The following is a 20,010-nucleotide window of genomic DNA, read 5'->3' on the forward strand; positions in this document are numbered from 1 at the left end:
AATGTCTTTTCCCTTCCTCCCCTTTAGTGGGGCCTTCTCTCTATTTCCATATCCCACCAGAATGATTGCTGCTGTATATGGGCTATCCTATCATTCTGTAGTCATTTGCAGCATCCTTTCCACACTCCAACCATGATGATGATGATGCCATTTACTTCAGTTCTTTCCTCTACACCAAATTGGCTCTGGCTCATTGGATGATTCTTATTCAAGACTGGAATGAAATGACACAGTCAGACTTGCTTACTTATGGAAAGGCAAAGAAACTCAGCCAGTAACTCTGAAATATCTGCAGACCCTCCTGTCTCTATACAGAAACACATCTGGTCCAGAGGGCAGAGTTAGCTTGGTATGACTGTGGGGACATTCACCAAGTCTGGGGAATCTTGGCTAGCCTCTATTATCCCTTTAGATGACTAGGATGAAAATCAGTGACTTAAGACTAACCCTCCAAACCCCCTACTTGGCCCCCACCCCACAAGGTCAATCAAGTCTCCAGTAGTTTTGGGAAAACAAAACAAACAACAACCATATCAAAAATCTAAAATATTGCAGATGGCAGGAAAGTTTTACAGTTATTGCTCCTATCATAGAGGAGGGGAGGGAATGGGGATCTTAAGTAGAAGAAGGAATTCCCAAGCCAAGTAGGTATAATAGCAAGTGAAAGGTGAGGCTGTTTGGGAAAAGGGTGGAGACTGGGATTTGAGCCAGGGTAGGGCAGGGGTAAGAGGCAGTTATTAGCCTAAGTGTATAGATCTCTGGGCCTGGAGTCAGGAAGACCTGAGTTGAAATCTGAACTCAAACATTTACTAGCTGTGTGACCCTGAGCAGGTCACTTAACTTTATTTGCCTCAATACAGGAAAGAGAAATGGAAAATCATTCCCTTAAATTTGCCAAGAAAACTCCATGGACCCTGTCCATGTCATGAAGAATCAGACCCAACTGAATGATTGAATAGCAACAGAGAAGAGAGTAAGAAGGACCCAAAAATGAGGTGAAAGGAGCAGCATAAGGTGGGGTGGGACTAAAGGTCAATGTTATGAATATGTTCCAGGAGATGAGGAGGTGAGGAGAGGAGCTTTCTGGAGTCAACTTTTCCTGACTCAGTGGCCTTGTTTTTAGATTTTCAGAGCTGCTTAGTTTCTCCCCGGCTTGATTCTCCTCCCCTCCCTTTATTCATTAATGATAGAGTGATACCCAAAGCAGGTGTGTGTGTGTGTGTGTGTGTGTGTGTGTGTGTATTTGTACCTACATACAAAGACATACACACTTGTATTCTTAATAGAGCTCAGCTATATGAGGGAGGGGCATTGTTTATTTTCAAGTGTTTTTAAGATTATTGTATGTAGAGGTCCCTACCAGAGGGCTATTTTCAAAACTGTCTTGGGATTGTTTTTCTAAACTCACCATTAAAAGCTTTAATAATGTGACACTCTCTTTTCTTTCTCTATCTCACTCTGGGTATCAGGGCTTGGAGTTGGAGGCTCCTTTCTCTCCCAAAACAGCTTTACAGTTCCACCTGTAAGAGTTTGTCTCTCATTACTATCTGAGCCTCTCCATCACCCCCAAATTGACCTCAAACCAACAAAATAGAGTTGAGTTATTTTTCTTTTCTTTTCTTTTTTTTTTTTTTTTTGGTGATGGAGAAGTCCTTGAAGCATGAAAATATCTGTCCTGAGGGCCTTTTGAGTCCTTTCCCTCCATTAAACATTCAAGCCTGATGCTCTTGAACCATTACTTCTTCTGGGGGTAAGGGGGGTAGGTAGGTGTTGTGCAAATCAGAAAAAAATAAATGAAATTCCCATCAACTTAAATTTAAGGAAATCATCGACTTAAAAAAGGAAATTTTCTGACTCAAGATCAGGAATAGAAACTAGTCCAAGGTCATCCCCAATGGAGTTTAGGATGGGGGAAAGAGGGATATGAAGAATCAGCATGGATTCCCCTTCTGTTTCAGTGTTTCTCTTCAAGCTAACGCAATGACCACCCCAAATTAAAAGAAAATCCCTTGAAGGAGATGAACAACAACCTAGAATTGTCTGTGTGGTGAGGTGTTCCACACCCCAACCCCACTTTGATTAGGAGAATTGACCTATGGATACAAACTTCAAGGTTTTTTGTTTTTGTTTTATTGGTTTTTGCAAAGCAATGGAGTTAAAGTGACTTGCCCAAGGTCACACAGCTAGATAATTATTAGTGTCTGAGGTCGTATTTGAACTCAGGTCCTCCTGAGTCCAGGGCCTGTGCTCTCTCCATTGTGTTACCTAGTTGCCCCAAGGTTTGTATTTTTTTAAGTACCATCTATGGACTGCTCCCCAAAATCCCCAGGGAAGGGATAGAAAGATTTTTACTGAGTGCTAACCCTAGGACAGTCTCTTCAGTTCCCCATACCTAAATAAGGATAACATTTTTTGTGTGTCATGGATCCCTTTGATAATGTGATCAAGTCTATGGACCTCTTCTCAGAAGAATGTTTTTAAATGCAGAAAATAAAATATATAGGACTACAAAGGAAACTATATTACAGTGATCACTTTCTTCTTTAAATTTAGAGGCCCCCTAAAATCTATCCATATAGATCCCAGGCTAAGACCCTCTGCTGTAGGGAAAGGGAGTTATGAGTTAGTAGGGGCAGGGAAGTGTAGGAGAGGATGGGGAAGTCTCCTAAATATTCTCAGAGCCAGGGTGAAGTATTTGTGTGATCTGAAAAATGGAAGTTGTGCCTCCTGTGTGTGACTAGACACTGAAGACTTGGAGCTTTTACTGCAACATGTGTGCTTGGATTTATCTCAAAATAAATGGTTTTAGGCACAGAGAATGGAATTTTCTATTGTTCAAAACTGTGTACATTTATAAGGAGCAGTATTCAAATATGTCCCTCATTCCTTCTATCCTCTAATCCCATATTATGCCCTCCTTGACTGCCTACTCTCTACTCTCATTGTAGGGTTTGCTCTGTGTGTGTGTGTGTGTGTGTGTGTGTGTGTGTGTGTGTGTGTGTGTTTATGTGCATGCTCTTGCCTTGTTCAGTCCCATCTTCATCTCCCACACTCCTCAGCTTCTTACAGAGTCAGAGCTGAAAAAGAAAAAGGATGCTATACCGGAAGCCTGGAAGCCTCTGACACTCACTCTCTCTGTGACCATGGACAAGTTAAATTCACTTTTCTGAGACTCAAGTTTTCTTATCTATAAAATCATGCTAGGAACACCTACAAGGTCTTTGTGTAAGTCAAATGAGATAATGCTTGCAAAATACACTCCTGAAAAACTTAAGAATGCTACATCACCTGATTGTAGCCTTACCACTCCCCTCTTTCCAACCCCAGGACTGACGAAATAAATAATCATTCAGACAGACAACAAGATTATTTATCATCATCATTATTATTGTTAATATTATTGTTAATATTATTCAGAGCCATCATGATTTTATTTCAAAACCCCTTCAAGAGTCACACTGGGATTCCATCATTTGTACAGGTTTCACACTTATTAGTGGTATTTTTATTTTAATTCATTCTGACCCCACAATTTCCATATTACCGAATCTCTCTCCTGCACTGCCCCCTCTGGGCTTGAGGTGTAATAACAAGAAACCAGAGAATTCCAGAGAATTCTGTCTTGCCACAACCTTCCAGCTGAACAATCCCTGGCTGGAGCCAGAGGGGAGGGAGAGCCTTTTTCCCCCTCACCTGGAATATATCTTCAGTTTTTTGGCCTCCAAACAACCCCATATCATGCATCAAATCATACAAGCTATTTTGGCCCTTGCAAGGGAGAAGGGGGGTGGGTGGGAAGGGTCTTTGAGTTTCTTTGAACCCATGGCTCTTCCCTTTTGTCCCCCCCCAAGGTCCACTGAAGATGGACAACCCCCCAAAAGATAAAAGTAAGAAACTCCACAGTTGTAAAGTGCTGGTGTGCTAGGGATAGGCTGGGAGAATAAGTGGTAGGGATTCCAAGGAAAGACCAGAGGCAGGGGGAATAAGGGAGGTTGTCAGAGGGAGAGGAGCAGGCTGACTTTAGGTCCAGTTTTCTGGTCATAGTGTGAGGCCTCCTCTGATCTAGAGTAGAGCCACTCAACTCACAGGGGAGAAAAATCCCCAACCCTTGCTCCTTATCCCTCCCAAATCCTTCCAGGGAAAGGATACAGACAAACAGCTAAGAGAATTCTACAAAAATATAAAAATTCTATCAACAGAACCAGGTGATGGAACTCTGGGGGCTCTGTACAGTTTTGTTTTTTAAAAAAAGGAAAAGGGGGGAAAAGAGATCCTATAAACCCACCCCTCCCCAGACACCCCAAGAAAACAAGCCCAACATTATTGCACACCCCAGAATGATACAAACCAGGTTTTTGCTTTAAGGATTAGCACTGTTTTTCTCCAAAAGAGTGACTAGAAAAGCTTGCCACAGCTTAGAAAATACACAATTTTACAAAGTGGCCAGGCCCTGAGTGCTCCTATCCCATCCCTCACCCCATCAGGTCTGGTCTGCTCTTGGGCTGACAAAAACCGGTCCTACAGTTTCCCTAGCCCTGGAGTACAGAAACCTCAACCCTGGGGGTGACATACATGTCAATGGGACGAGGAAGGTGGGGTGGCCAAGAGAATAGGAAGGATAGGACCCAAAGAGGACTTAGGGAAAGGGATAAAAAATAACAGGAGTAATAGGAGAAGAATTAGGGGGGACTATGGTAGGGAGCAGATGTCTGGAAGGATGAGAAGCAGACCTGAGCTCCGTGTGGATCAGATGACGCTGCCTCCTTGCACCAGGTTTCAGACAGAAATATTGCATATTATAGCACCAGGATGGTAGCTCTTCCCTGTCCCCTATCTCCCTCTCTCCTCCTTTATATTTTCTGCCCGTGGCTGCCTCCCTCCTCTTGGCTCTCCCTCCCATCTTTCTCATTTGCCTCTTCTCTGTGTTGGCTGTATAAAAGTGGTTCCCCTTGGCAGACAGCACCAGACCATGTAAACACCTAGATGTTGCTCATTCATTACCCTCCTAGGGGGCCTAGCTAGCCTCTCCCAGTGCTCCCCCCCTCTTCCTCTGTCCAAACTCTACCAGATGGTCCACTCTGTGCTCACCTCAGGCCCACACTGCAGTCTACACCCCCCACTGCTGCCTAGAAAGGATGCAGCTCAGCTTTAATCAACCCTAATCCCATTGTCTCCCCTTATCCTGTCCAATGCAAAGTGGTGATGGAGCAGTCACTGGTGGTGCCAGCTCTAATGATATTATTGTCAAAGCTGGAGGCTGAATGATTAGATAGAATGTTTGCCCCATGGAGAGCCCTCTACTGCAGAAAGTCAATAATGCTTCCCCAGGCTTTAGGGGACCAGCCTCTTAGGTGATGGATTACAGAGATTTTACCATGAACCACCCACTTCTACAAGAAACATACCACTCAAGGACAAGTTAAAATATCTTCTCTGAGGAAAATGAAAAACAGTTCAAGTCCATATACCTCAGCTATCATATTCTTTCCCTTACTACCCTCCCCAAGAGTTCTGTTCAGTCCCATAAATTTGAAAAAGTTGAGCATAATTGTTAGCCAAACATCATTCGTTAACATCAATTTCTAGCTTTCAGTGGACCACTGATGGCTGTCAGAAGAAACAAGTTAATCTAAAATGAAAGACATTCAAGGCAGAATACACTGAATAAGAGAGAACTATCAACCTTTGGGGAAATTCAAACTATTCCTCCCTTACAACCTCTCCTAAGACTTCTTTCAACTTGGGAGGAAGTTTTTTCTTCACTCAATAGTGAATTTGGAAGTGAACTTCACCTACACACACAGACACAGACAGAGGGACTCTCTCTCTCTCTCTCTCTCTCTCTCACACACACACACACACACACACACACACACACACACACACACACACACACACACAATCTTTCAGGCTCTCCAAACACCTTAGATTAACTACAACTGATGTGATGGGCAATCTGTTCCTTACTGGCTAAACAGTTCTGTTCTTCCCATCTACTTTTATTCTGAATTGTGATTAACTTTTATTTTGGAAAATCATTTTTATTATATATACGTATATATATATATATGTGAATATATAAAAGGTTCCATTGCATTTGTAAAATGATTTCTTTGTCCAAATGACTTTTTTCCCTTTCAAAAACAATGACATGATTAAAGATAAAATAAGTTACATTACAGTTTCCAAAACTCTCTCTCTATTCCTTTCTCTCTGTTTCTGTGTGTCTGTCTCTCCTCTTTCCCTTTCTCTCTTCTCTATTGTTCTTTCTCTGCCAAAGGTGGGACACAGTTGGGGACTTAATGCACTCACGGTCACAGCTTGTGCTTTGTAAGAAGAGGGACTATAACTAGTCTGGTTATTCTAAGTTAAAATAGCCAAGAGACAGATGACTTCTTGGAAATATTAGGAGACACATAAAATAAGAGGAAAACAAAAATCTCTTAAGTCACAAAATGTCGTACATCCCGCAAATACTAGATTCAATTAATTTAATAAAATAGAATATACATAGAGATTCTGCACAGACGTATTGCTTTCTCCCAATAGCTCCTGGACACCTGGAAGAACTTCCTGGCCCAGCCCTTCACTCTGCCTGGTGCCCTTCAGCCACTGTAATGACCCCAACCTGCTGCATTTAAACTGTCTTTGGAAGTTGTATTTGTTTATTTACCCAATGCCTGTTAGGATGATAGAAGTGATACCCTCCTTGGTTTATACTGAACTTTTTTCAAGGATATTGCCCAGGAGAGATTTGGCACCAGATGGAGCCCGGTGTAGAAAGGGAAGGTGATTCAGGGTTCCAGATCTAACTGATCAGAGGAGAAACTAGAGAGCATCAGCAAGTCTTTCTTTGGAGGGGGTGAAGAGATGGCCATGCTGTCAGGGGCCAAAGGATCCTTGGAGTCACTGGACGGAGCCCTGCGTCTAAGGCAGACGCCTGGGTTGGGCAAGGGCCGTGAACCCTGGCTCTCAGGTGGTTCTATGGAGATGCAAGGAGGGCTCAGTTTTTTCTTAGGCCAGTTTTTGGGCCCTATCCCTGGCCTGTTCAGCTCCTGGTCCCCAAGGCTCAAGGCACCAGGGCCTGGGCAGGCCTGGGAACAGCTGTCCAGAGAGCTGACTGCGATGGAGTGTCTCCTCTGTTCATCGGGCCATAAGGTAGGCCGGTGAGGGCGGCCCTGGGTCTCTGCACTGTAACATTTCTTCAGGTCCCTCAAATGTTCTCCCCCCTTTGGAGTTGGGGGATTCTGGGGCCTTGGACTTGAGCCCCAGCTTGGTTGAGCATGCAGCTCCAGGCAGCTAATGGTCTCCGATGCCTCGTGGCCTGGTTGGCACCTGTCCTGGAGAGGGTCTGTGCCCAGGCAAGGGGCTGGTGGCATGTGCTTGGATTTCTTGCACTGGTTCCAAGGACGTTGCTGTACTCTGATGCTGGAACGGCCCCAGCTGGGAGTGTCTTGGGAAGGCATGGTAGGGGACACACTCACCTCAGTTACAACATCCTCCCTGCTGCCCAAACCCTGCATGTCCAGGGAGTCAGTCCTTATTGCTGCCTAGTTGTGGGGATGGGGAAGAGAAGAACAGAGAGAGGGAAGAAAATGGGGTCAGCCTATGAACCATACCTGAGAAGGGGAAGGAAACACAACCAAGGCCTTTAGCTGGGCACTGTCCCTCCCCCCTCCCCCAAAGAACTACTCTTGGTATTGATTTATTTCCTAACCATGGACATCTGTGACAGCAGTCACTAGAAAGGTCTGAATGCTGAACAGCAGCATTTACAATGTCCCATCTGGGGGGCTACCTGGCTTTAGCCCTGACTTCTTTCTATCTTGTGGGTCCTCCGCCACCCAAAAACATTAGATCTAGCTAAGATCTAGAGTTCTAGAACTAGAGTTATAAAAGACCAAAAAAGAAGTTTCCAAGGTGGTAGAGTGGCTAGCAATGAATTTGGAGCCTCTAATAAAGCCTGTCTCAGTTGCTTACTAGCTATGTTACCTTAGGCAAGTCACTTAACCTCCTTCAGACTCAGTTTCCTTATCTGTAAAATGAGGATAATTATAGCACCTACCTCATAAAGGTAAAATACTTAAAACACAATTTAAATATTATTATTATTATTATTATTATATCTGCAATAGGAGTAAGAATGATCTGATCATAAAACTTGGGTATTATTATTATTATTATTATTATCAAAGGATTCTAGTTCTAGATTTGGAAGGGACCAGCCATCTAGTGCAGTCCTATTAAAAAAACCTTGCCCCTCACTTTAGAGAGAAAGAAACTGAGATGGAGAGGAGGGGGAAATGACTTGCATACAACTTCCAAGCAGCTAAACTGAGATTTGAACTCGGGTCACAGAATGATCATTGTACAGGAACACAGGAATTAGACAGAAAGGGTCAGAGAAATCATCTAATTTAATCCCCTCATAATGTAACTGTGAAAATTGAGGGCCAGAGAAAGATTAAGTGATTTGCCCAAGATCATACAGGCAGTAAGTAACTAGGATTCTCTGACTCCAAACCCATTGTTCTTTCCAATACAATACAACACACTATCTCCTCTGAGGTCTCTAGGTAAAGTAGAGGGAATTTGTGCTCCTTTTTTATACAAATAAGGAAACTGAGACTCAAGGAAATTTAGTGACTTGCTCAAAGCAACAATCACACTTTTAAAAAGACACATATGAAACATGTGGAATCAGCGAAATCTGGGTTTAAATCCTGCCTAAGGTTTTAGTACAAATTTATCTGTAAAATGAGGGAGTTGGACTAGACAATTGCTAAGGTCCCTCCCAACTGAGTTAGTTCATCATTTCTAGACTAGTCCCTATAAAGAACCGAGGACCCATATGCTCACCCACTCCTTCCACCAAAATCTTTTCACTTTCTCAATTGACAAAGGGACAGTTGTCCTCCTCTCACCTGTCTCCGAAGCTGCCTCTGTGCAGAAGGGGAGGACCCTGGTGGGGGAAGTTTGGGAATCATGCCCCAGTAGGAGAGGTCATGGGGCTGTAGCTGGTGGGATCCATCTTTGGGAAGCTGTAGGAGAGCTCTGGCATCTACTGGCTGGGAGTGTATGGAAACAGTTGAGCCTGCTGTGGGGTTGTTATGTAAGTTAGAGGCATCAGGAATGTCTTCCCTGAAATCTACCTTCCTTAAATTTCCCACCTACCACCATCCTCATTAACATCTCTTCTCTGTCTCCAGCTCCATTCTTTGTAATTAAAATTCTACTATTCTTCCAAAAAGTGAAATTCTGCTACTCTCCTTATCTATCAAACCATTATAATCTTGTTAATAATCCTGGCCAGTATCCCCTCTTCTAGGATTGCTCCCTCCACGCCCCCCCCCCCCCCCCCCCAGCAAACTAGGAGTTCTCTGACAATAAATCTTCCTTTCCCAAAAGGTTTGGAAGCTTCCTGAGACTGGGGACTACATGCATTCTTTTTTGTTCTACTATCCTCCCAGCACAAGACTGAAATATAAACCTGAGTACATATCTATTGATTACTTTAGGATGGCCATGGTTGTCCACTCCATCCCTCTAGAGCTCCTACCTGACTGAGATTTGGGGAACATCCAGATCCTTTGCCCTAGGGAGCCCTGATAGGAGCCCCCATCTCGGAACATGTAGCTGTCATTGGGTAGAGAGTGGGTTCTGCTGACCCCTGATTTCCGGACAGTTAGCAGACTTGGTTGGAGGGTAGAACCCTCTTCAGGGTAGGGAAGGGTCACAGTCTGAAAAATAAAATGGGAAGGGAGGGAGGAAGAGGAGACACACAGTTTTGGCCACTGAAGTACAGTTAGCCAGTTGGAAACCAGATCCCCACCCCAGCAGGTAAGAACGATGGCATGCAGACTATCAGGGGGGTTTGGGGAAGGGGAACGATAAGGGATAAAAACACGAAGATAGAAAAGTGAGACAAATGAGTTTTCAGGGAGGAGGCAGGGTGGGGAGAAAACTTTGCCCCTAGGTTTCTAATTTATATCATCAATACATTTTTTTTTTAGGTTTTTGCAAGGCAAATGGGGTTAAGTGGCTTGCCCAAGGCCACACAGCTAGGTAATTATTAAGTGTCTGAGACCAGATTTGAACCTAGGTACTCCTGACTCCAAGGCCGGTGCTTTATCCACTACACCACCTAGATGCCCCCATCAATACATTTTAATATATAGCAGCAGATGGCAAAAGGGGTGTGTGTGTGTGTTATCAAAGGATAGTGGAGGCTATTGATTTTAAAGATACTCAGATCTCCCTGTCCATACATGATAAAAGGGGTCACCCAGGATCATTGGATCAGACCCTCAAATCTTTCTAAATAATGTCTAAGTCTTTCTAAATGAAGTTGTTGGACAGAGTTCCCCTTGAACATTACTTTAGTCTCCTACCCTAGAGATGAATGATTTTAAATCACTTTCTTCCAAGGCTTAGTACATAAAGCCTTCCCTGTCTCAACTCCATTTCTGGCTTCATCCCCATCTGGTAGGAGTACAATATGTGGGATAAATTACAGGAAAATCATTGCCTCCTTAGGAATCAGAGGACATGGAGTCATTGTAAAGATGCCTACCAGGACCTGAGTTCCTGACTGCTCACCCACCAATGTCATGGTCCCAGGATTATAGCAATAGGGAGCAGGTGGCGGGAGAGTTGGGGATAGGAGAAGGGAGACTAGTTATAGTCTGGGCCAGGTGAGGAGGAAGGCAATTTACTTTTATTTCCAATACTAGGTCAGTCATCAGCTTCAGAGACCAGGCAAGATGGAAGCTGGCACCCCCAGGCCTACAAACCTAACTGTGGTCTGTCTCCTTCCTCAGCCTCATCTTCAGGGTTGGGATCATCAGGGTTGGGATTTATTCTCCTCACTCCCATTTTAACAATCTAACAAGAATACAACTCAGGGTTTTGATTGAGGATGTCTGAGCCTGTGACAGGACAGTATCCTTAGCTCCTACTTCCTCCAGTACCGGGCTCCACTAAAGCCAATAACCCACAGCCCCTTGGGACCCTCAACCAGTGGCAATGTTCCAAGTGACTGTAGGCCCCAGCCCAGCACATTTCTATTGGTACAGCTGGGCCTCACTAGAAAAATGAAGGCTTATTTAGGAACTAGCTTTACCTCACCTCCTTCCCTCAGCAAGTCCCAAGAGCTTATTGAGACCTCTTCTTTCTTTTGCACCACAACCATGGGAAACCTGATTTGGGGGATGTTTAGGATGGGAAAAAGGAGTAGGTTCTGAGTCACACAGGGCTGGAGAGACAAGGGAGGTTGGAGGATTTATCAGCGAAACAAAGAAAGGTCCTCAGAAATTAGGGTGGGAGGTGAGAGACATAGAGTCACAGAGAAGACAAGAATGGTCCCCTTTCTAAAAGTGGGGAAAGAAATTATGTTGGTCACAGCAGAGGAGAAAGCACCACCCCACTACACAGTGGTGGATGTCTAATGTTGATAAGGGTGGAGTGGAGGCATGAAGAAGAAGGGAAAGTGGGATGAGGGCATAGCTTGGGCAGGGCTCCAAATACAGGGGGCTGAGTCTGGACCCCAGGGCAGAGGTCTAAGTCCTCCATACATAGATTATTTCATTAGCTTCCTTATTTGGCAGCCTGGAAGGGTCACTTCCAAAGAAGGGTGAGGAAGGGACCCAGGTTAATACTTTGATGCCTATCCCCCCTTGTCAGTATTGTGGAAAAGGTCACACACACATTCAATCTTTGTCTCACTCTCTCTCTGTCTTTTGGAGGAGAGGTAGTGAGAAATGTTAATTTGGAAAAAAACAACAAGAGCTGTAACTGAATTAATGTATCTGGGGTGAAGAGTGAGAAACGGAAGCTTTGAGAGGAGGGGGATGGTGATGGGGGGGGGTAGAGGTAGGAAAAGCCCTGGTACCAGTATTCAGAGCCCTACACAGAGCTAAGGGAGAAAGTGAGCGGGTCTATGTATGTACATTTCTTTCCAGGACATTAAGTAAAAGTGTGTGAGTGTCATCAGGCAAAGAATCATCCGTCAGAGCTAAGGAGCAGGACTGTTCAGACAGAATATCTGACGTCAGAGACAGAGCCTCCATCTCAGCTAGAGGGATCTAAACAAGGAGAGAGATGATCAAGCATAAGAAACCAGGACAAAAAAAATGGAAGAAAAAAGAAAATATTTTTTCTTTTTTTTTTTAACAAACATACCAAAAAAAAAAAACCCAACAAAACAACAAAAATCTCCCTCCTCTCTCCCCCCACCAAACAAACTGACATCCCTCAGACTTTTCTGACCCCAACACACATACATACACACAGACATACACACACACACACACACACACACACACACACACACACACAGCATCAGTGCATGAATTTGGAGGGTCACCATATATACAAAAGGACTGAGGGCAAACATTGACAGAACCTGAATAGCAAAGCACGGGGAAACCACATTAAAAAAGAACCCCGCAGATTCTTAGACCACCCCCTGCCACCCTGTGTTGGAGGGGAGAACTTTAGACACAGTCATGAAAGATGAAATCAAAAAAAAAGAGAGAGGTAATAAAGAAAAGGAAAAGAAAGATGATTTTTCTCCCTTTTCTCTTCAGACCGAGGCAGCAGAATGGAGGAGGGTGGGGCACAGAGAGGGAGATGAGGAGGACAATACCACAGAGAGCCTAGTTATGCCCTTATTATTTCTTCTACATCTAAAAGGCTTGGCAGGATTTGTTAAGGCCTCAACTTCTGACTCCTTCAATCCGCAGTCTATCCCTGCTTTTTTCCACAGTCATCATCCATCTCTAATAACCTCTAGGGATGGCCTCCTTCTCTCTCAGAACCACCACAGGTATGGAGACATGTGTCTACCCCCTGAGAGGTTGATACAAACATACACTTCACCACTTTTATCCCTCTGGGTCTATTAAAACTAGTATCCACTCCCCCAAAAGATCTGGTATAGGCTCACTCTCATCGTGAAAAGAGAATGAGATGGGGGTTCAGATCCCACCTTTGCTGCCATTTGGGCAAGTCATTTCCCCTCTTTGGCCTTCAGTTATCTTTTCCATAAAATGAGAAGTTGAGAAAGATGATGTCTACCTTTCAACTCCAAACTCAAGGAATCTTAAATGTGGGAGACTAGGCTTTTTAACTGTCTCCTATCACCAATCTCAGTTCAGGACCTTTCTTAGACTCTTCCTTCCCCAGTCCTAAAATCTTTCTTCCTCTACTACCACCCTATTTCAAATATCTTTAAGGGTCCTGGTTTCAGGTTTCCACCCAGTGAAATAATCATTGATCACTCTGTAGTCCATGCCTGATGCTCTCACGTGCTACTTCATTTTTCTGGAATAAAGCCTTAATAACCTTATTCCCACTCAGATGATGTAACACAAGGAAAAGGTAGACAGTTGAGCCCTGACTTCTTATTTTTCTCCATCTTATAGCAGATCTGGGATTCTATGTTCTTGAAGCTTTAATTGGAGCAGGGATTGGGCTAGGAAGCTAAGGGAAGCTGGAAAGGAAGGAAGGATGAGAAACAGGATGGAAGATTTGGGTCTTTGAACTCCCAGAATCTCCCTTAAACCATAATCTGCCATCCCTAATTTAGGGCACTGAATTCTTCTCTGTAAGAAGAGAGATGGAGAGGGCTGGAAGGGAAGGTGGAAGATTAGGGAAGAAAAAGGGTAGTTAGAAGGTAGCAGAACAGAAAGGACAAGGGCTTAAAAGAGAGCAAGAGAATGAGGAATTATTATAGTGAAAATCCCAGGGGGCATGATACAGTTGTAATGGATAGGGAGGGGAATAGGAAAACATCCATTTCATGTTTCACATCTCACATGTCCTTAGAGATCAGTATTATGGCCTAATTCCTCTCTACCCCATTCCTCTACCAACTCCCAAATCTCCTTTCAGAATGCAATCAGAATTAAAATAATCAGATAAATGAAGCATCTGTCATGCCCAAACAAGAACACAATGAAAAGTCCCTAAACTGGATGCCTGCAGGAGCCAGGGCCCAAGGAAAGGACTCTGCCTCTCAGTCTGGGTAGACACATACTGGCCTAATCCCAGTTTTGGGTCTAGCCATCCAGGACCCTTTTGTGAAAATCCCTCCCACCCTCTCAGAAGCATCAGTCAGCATTGCCAAGAAAATTTCTTTGCCCCTTCCTCCTCCTCTCCTTGTCCCACAAAGGGTTTGACCATCTCCTTCCTACCATATTTCCTGTTTCCTTAGGTCCTCTTCCTGGCTATCTCTCCCAGTCTTTCTTCCTCTCATTCTCAGTACCCAAAAGGGCCCCAAAGGCCTTCCCATGACTGCTCTCTTCTAGAACAGGGATTCTCAACCTCTTTTGTAGATTATGGAGACATTTAGCAGACTAGTGAAGTTCATGAACCCCTTATCACAATAAGGTTTTTAAAATAATTAAAAGAAATGATAAATGCTAGTTAAAGATCAGTAATTTTCTCCATCTAGGTTCATGGATACCCTGAAACCTATCCATGGAGCTCTTTGGGGTCTTTAGCCACCAGGTTAAAAATCCTTGTTATAGCATCTTTCTAAGCTTGTATCTTTTATTCTAATGCTCATATCAACCTCCCACCCTTAATGCCCCACCAACTTTTTTCCTCTAGTGTTTTTTCTGATATATTAGAATACATAATCCTATCTCAAGGAAATTTCTTCCAGAATAGCAATTATTTTCCTAACCTACACTGTAACCCTAGGTTTCCCTCCTTACTGGCCACCTTAATTAGTGTTAGACCCAGTAACCCCCCTCCAATACTAGACTGGCAGGTCACACAACACAGGGACAGTAACCTGAGGTTCGGAGTCGCCTTGATCAGGGGCAGGAGGGAAGGTGTAGGGTCGGCCCAAAGAGTTGGACAGCTCATCCATCAATTTCAATTCCCCCTCCAGAGACCCCTGGATCAGCAGGGAGATGGTGTCAAACAGCTGTCTGTCCTGAGTGGGGGCGTGGAAAAGTTAGGGAAGAAAGGGGGGATGGGGAGAGGGTCATAGAGGAAAGGGAGAACAGGTAGAAGAGAACAAGATGGTAAGGGGGGGGAGAAGGGGAATAAGCAGGGGGCAGGAAAATGAATGGGAAAAAATGAGTAGGAAAGAAGAGATGAGGAGAAAAAAGGAAATAGAAAGAAAAAATAAAGAGATGAGAATGAAGAAAGGGATGCAGTTGAGAATATTTATGGAGAAAAGAATGTCAGAAAGAATAAATATAGAAGAGGGAGGATTAGAGAAAGAAGGAGGATGAAAGAGAGATGGGAGATGTAGGGAAAGAGGATGGGTAGAGCAAGAAGATGAAAAGAAGATAGAGAAAATGAAGGAGAGAGAACAGGAGAGTGAGGATTAGGAAGAAAGGATGAAGGAAAGGATAAGAGAGAAAAAGGAGGAGGGAAAGGATGAAGAAGAGGGTGAGTTTGAGAGGAAAGAAGAATGAAGAAAGAAGAGATGGGAGAGAATAGTGGGATAAGATAAAGTGAGAATACCATGAAAGGATTGAGACAGAAAATGAAAAAAGGAGAGGGAGAGAGAATGATGAAAGCAGAAAAAGAAGATAGGAAGAAGAAATAGGACAGGTTAAAGAAAGGATGGGTTGAGAAGGGTACAAAATAAAAAATAGGAAAGATGAAGAAAGAGGGCAGAGAGAAGATGAGGGGAAGGAGATGAGAGGGCATTTTAAAAAAGATAGGAAGAAAACAAAGAAGGCTTTTCAGAAAGCTCAGTCCTGAATCAAGGAAGGAGAGGCCAGATCAGCACTGGGAAACAAATGCTTGGAGGAAAAAACTGGGGGAGGGGGAGTACTATTCTCTCTGGCAAGGGAATTAACCCTCTGCTTCTATCAGAAAGTATGGAAGGAGACTTCCATTCCTCGCACACCCCCCATAACCCCCTGAATAGCAAAGACAGAGATGCTGAGAACAGCACCATCACTATTCTAGGTCAGGTCAGTGAGGCTGTCTGGTAGGCAGATCCCACAGGTACCTGGGGACCACCAGTGCTAGGGGCAATTTTTTTATTATCACTGGTCCCTTTGAAGGAGACAGGAGGAGACATGAAGCTTGGTAGCTGATAGCAGCCTTGGTGAGGAATCAGAGTGCCTTTCCAACCTCCCTTCTTGCCCCTTGCCTCCCTTCTGCCACAACCATCCCAAGGAGTGATGCCCTTTCCAGCTCTCCTCTTCTCCTCTAGGGAGGCAGTGGAACCTGTGTCTAACTAGGAGGAGAGTGAGGACCTGGATGGAGGGGACTGGAAAGCAACAGTGAATGGGTCTTCAAATGGGATCCTGTGGCTGACTCTCAGCCTGGGTCTGATGGTTTCTTATTCCTTCCATCCTCTGCCTGCTCCATAAAGTACCTCTCCAACCCCAATGGGGTCTTCACTCCTCCCTCCCTTCCCAGTCCTCTCATTCCACACTGGGATCTCACCGTGGGATGGGCCAAGGAGAGCTGAGAAGCCACTTTGACGTGCAAGGCCCGAGCGGCCCTGAGCTTTGGGCTGCCAGGCTGGCTGTCAGGCCCTCCCTCTCCCTGAGGCCAGGAGAAGGGGTCTCCTGGGATGGGAGGCTGAGGTGGGGCCAAAGTCTTCATCTCCATCTCTAGCTCAGCCTCCAGTTCAGCCTCTTCCTTAGCCTCCTTGTTGCTCTCCTCCAAGTGCTTCATCAAGACTGCGATGACCACATTTACCAGCACAAACTGGGCAGTCAATACAAAGGACACAAAGTAGATAGGGGAGATGACGGTGTTGTAGCAAGTGGACTCCTGATCACAGTCTCGGAGGGTGTCCTGAGTGGGGAAATGAATAAATTAGACAAGAGCAGGGATTCTTAATCTGGGGCCCGCGGATAGATTTTAGTAAATACTTGAAATTAAAAAATAACTATTTTGACATAGGTTTTGTTTTAATTACCTTTTCATTGGGTAAGAAAGGGAGAGAATTAGAAAAATAAAATAAGTTGAATTTTAAAACTATTTTGATAACTATATTTCAATATCATTAATTTCCTTTATAATTCTGTGTTTAAAAATGGTGTTCTGAGAAGAGGGTCATAAACTTCACCAGACTACCCAAGGGGTCTCTGACACAGGAAAAGGGTAAGAACCTTTGAGTTAAGGGGACCTTGGAGGAGAGAGAAGGGAGTGTCCTGAAAAGAGAGAGAATTTATAGGGTGCCCTGAGGTTAGGAGTGAGTTCTAGGGAATCTTGGTAAAAGGGAGAGCTAAAGAGTGCCCAAAAAAGAGGGAAGAGTTATAGGTTGTCCAAGGGAGAAAGAATAAAGTACCTTGAGGTTGGAAGAAGTTATAGGGTGATCTGGATCTGGAGAAGAGACTGTATACAGTATATTGGGACAGAGGTGAGTTATAGAGTATCCTTGGGAGAAAAAAGAATTAAGGATGTCTAAGGGAGAAGCAAAAGACCTGACATAGGGTATTCTGGCATTAGAGGTGGAAAAGGTTATAGGGAATTTAAGGGAGAAAAGAGAGATGTAAAGTTTTTTGAGGAGGCACAAAAGTTAGATAATATTATAGGAAGAAGGAGGGAGTTAGTTATAGGATGATGTGATTAAAAGGTAAGTTTTGGGGATGGAAGAAAGGACCTCTAGGGGTGGCTAGGTGGCATAGCCCTGGAGCCAGGAATACCTGAGTTCAAATCCGACCTCAGACATTTGATAATTGCCTAGCTGTGTGGCCTTAGGCAAGCCACTTCACCCATTTGCCTTGCAAAAATCTTAAAAAAAAAAAAGGGGGAGGGCCTCTTAAGGAGAAAGAGGAATTATAGGGCATTTTGGTAAGAGAAGGAGTGATAGGGTGTCAGAAAGAAAGTTTTATTGAGCTTAAAGGAAGTTATAGGGTAGTCTGAAGAGAAGAAACATGTTTAGAGTGTCCTGGAGATCTGGTTTAAAAAAATGAGCTATAAGATGTTAGAGAAAGATGAAAAACTTAAATAATGTTCTGGGAAGAGAGGAATTATTATGTATCTTGAATATGGAAGAAGTTATAGTTTATTTTCTGGAAAAAGAGGAGTATGGATTATTCTAAGAATGAGAAAACTCATAAAGGAATATTTTATCCTTCTAAACCTAGGAGTCCTCAATGGGTATTTTGAAGAAATCTTTTAAGGATCTAAGAAAATGTCCTTATGCTGTCTGCTCCTCCATCCTGACAAACACAGCTCTTCCACATTTTTATGGGGGTGCTTTGAAGAAAAGAGATGGGGAGAATGCTACAGTATTTTGCTTGATATCATTTCAACTTCCTAACAATACTTAGTTCAGGCTATTACAATGAAATTCTGAGGTTAGACAAATCCCAGGAAGAATCAGGAACATGTGAGGCAGGGGAAAAGGGAGAGGGTCCCACCTTCATGATGCCATTCCAGTTGTCACCAGTAGAGACTCGAAAAAGGGTCAAGAAGGCCATACCAAAGTTCCTGAAGGTGGCATGGCGGCCCAGGCCCTCACAAGGGTGAGTTTCATCACACTCTAGGGGAGAGGATAAGAAAGACCGGGAGTCCCAGTCAACCACTTCTTCTGCCCCAGATCTGAGGACCCTCCTGCCCCTACTTCTTTGCCCCCTGGCAAAGTTCCCATACACAACCCCAACTCACCCAGGTCTCCAAAAAGCTCCACACCCAGAGCTGCAAAGATGAAAAACAATAACATGAAGAGGAGTCCCAGGTTCCCCACCTGGAAAAGAAAAAAAGAAAAGACAAAAATGCATATGCATATACCAGTACAGTCTCAAATTTTCCTTCTCCTCCTTTTCCCTTTACTCCTCCCAAATCTTCTGTCCCTTCCTTCAATTCATAGAGGAAGAATTAGGCCCTCCAAACAAAGGAAGAGTCACTGGGGGCCCAGAAGGACCAAATGACTTCCCCCTCTCAGCCTCCTCCCATACCTGGGGCAAGGCCTGCATCACTGTATCCAGTAGAGCCCGCATGCCCACTGCCATCTTCAGCAACTTCAACACTGAGGAAACAAAGGGATGAGATAAGAGTGAACAATCCCTTTTCAATCCCCCTTCCCAACCTAAACCTCAAAGGTCCCATTAACCCTGGCCTGGACTGTTGCTAGTTGGGGGCTGGATTGATGGGGCTTCAGTGGAGGTATTAGACTGTGAAGGGATCAAGAACAGCTTCCCCACCATCATGGAGAAAAGAAGACAATAGGGAGGTTTGAGGAACCCAGCAACCTTTTTACTCAGCAGAAATGCACTAGGAGAGGTCCGATTGAATGCAAAAAGAATAGTAGACTGGGAGCAGCCAGGGGTCCTGAACTAGCCCAGAACCCCTCCCTTCCAACCAGTTATACAGAAGAAAAATGGATCCACTAGTTGGGCAAGGTGGACTCTATCCCAGAAGGGATCTTATTTCCCAATCCATCTCCAAGGACCAAGTCTTCCTGCCTCCAACTCTGTAAGCTGCAAAGGCAGGTTGGAGGAGCAAGGCTAGAGTGTGGCTGGGGTGAGCCTCTCTGCAGACACTGACCACGGGCGATCCGGAGCACCCTCATAATGCGGATGATGGTGGGGTTGATGGGCAGTGACGCGTTGACCTCAATCTCCTCCAGAGTGATCCCCATGATGGATAGCAGCACGATGGCCAGATCTAGTTGGTTCCACCTGGAAACCCGAAACGTGTCTCCCTGGGGGGATGGAGGGATTCTGGGGTAGGGGCCAAGGGAACCCAGAAGGTGGAAGAGCTGGGTTTGTCGGGATGGATGAGCAGACAGCTTAAGGACATTTTCTTAGATCCTTAGAAACTAGGCCTGGAACATTTTGCAGAAGAGGCAGGAGAGAACTGACTTAAGGTCACAAAGAGCTAGTCAGTGGCAGATCCAGAACTAGCATCCAGGTCTGTCAATCTCCAGTACTCAATAATAATTTGCTTTTTTTTTAAACTGCTATCACTACTGCTAACTAGATTCTCTTTCCATCAAACGATAGTGCAGGCAGATACCCAGAGAGAAATTCAACCTTGTAGGACTTTCCTTCCCTCTTCTATTCGATGGAAATTTTT

General features: G+C 44.3%; 1 protein-coding gene across 10 annotated transcripts in view; it reads right to left on the bottom strand.

Annotated features, from left to right (window-relative positions):
• Positions 1-3,386: 3,386 nt before the first annotated feature.
• The window catches only part of CACNA1G (calcium voltage-gated channel subunit alpha1 G), an 89,018-nt gene continuing 72,394 nt past the window's right edge, over positions 3,387-20,010 (bottom strand). For 4 of the 10 annotated variants that reach the window (XM_074223728.1, XM_074223727.1, XM_074223724.1 and 1 more), the window contains 9 exons: positions 19,480-19,613; positions 18,891-18,961; positions 18,601-18,679; positions 18,354-18,475; positions 16,423-16,779; positions 11,949-12,083; positions 9,560-9,740; positions 8,925-9,097; positions 3,387-7,550 (listed from right to left, as the gene is read on the bottom strand). In XM_074223728.1, the coding sequence (XP_074079829.1) occupies positions 6,795-7,550; positions 8,925-9,097; positions 9,560-9,740; positions 11,949-12,083; positions 16,423-16,779; positions 18,354-18,475; positions 18,601-18,679; positions 18,891-18,961; positions 19,480-19,613 (2,008 nt within the window). In that variant the 3' untranslated portion in view covers positions 3,387-6,794. Of the gene's footprint in view, positions 7,551-8,924; positions 9,098-9,559; positions 9,741-11,948; positions 12,084-14,800; positions 14,945-16,422; positions 16,780-18,353; positions 18,476-18,600; positions 18,680-18,890; positions 18,962-19,479; positions 19,614-20,010 lie in introns of all 10 variants that reach the window. The other 6 variants (XM_074223733.1, XM_074223726.1, XM_074223731.1 and 3 more) reach the window with 4 other exon arrangements.

The sequence above is a fragment of the Macrotis lagotis genome, chromosome 2 (assembly GCF_037893015.1).
Source record: "Macrotis lagotis isolate mMagLag1 chromosome 2, bilby.v1.9.chrom.fasta, whole genome shotgun sequence".
In the NCBI taxonomy this organism is placed as follows: Eukaryota; Metazoa; Chordata; class Mammalia; order Peramelemorphia; family Peramelidae; genus Macrotis; species Macrotis lagotis.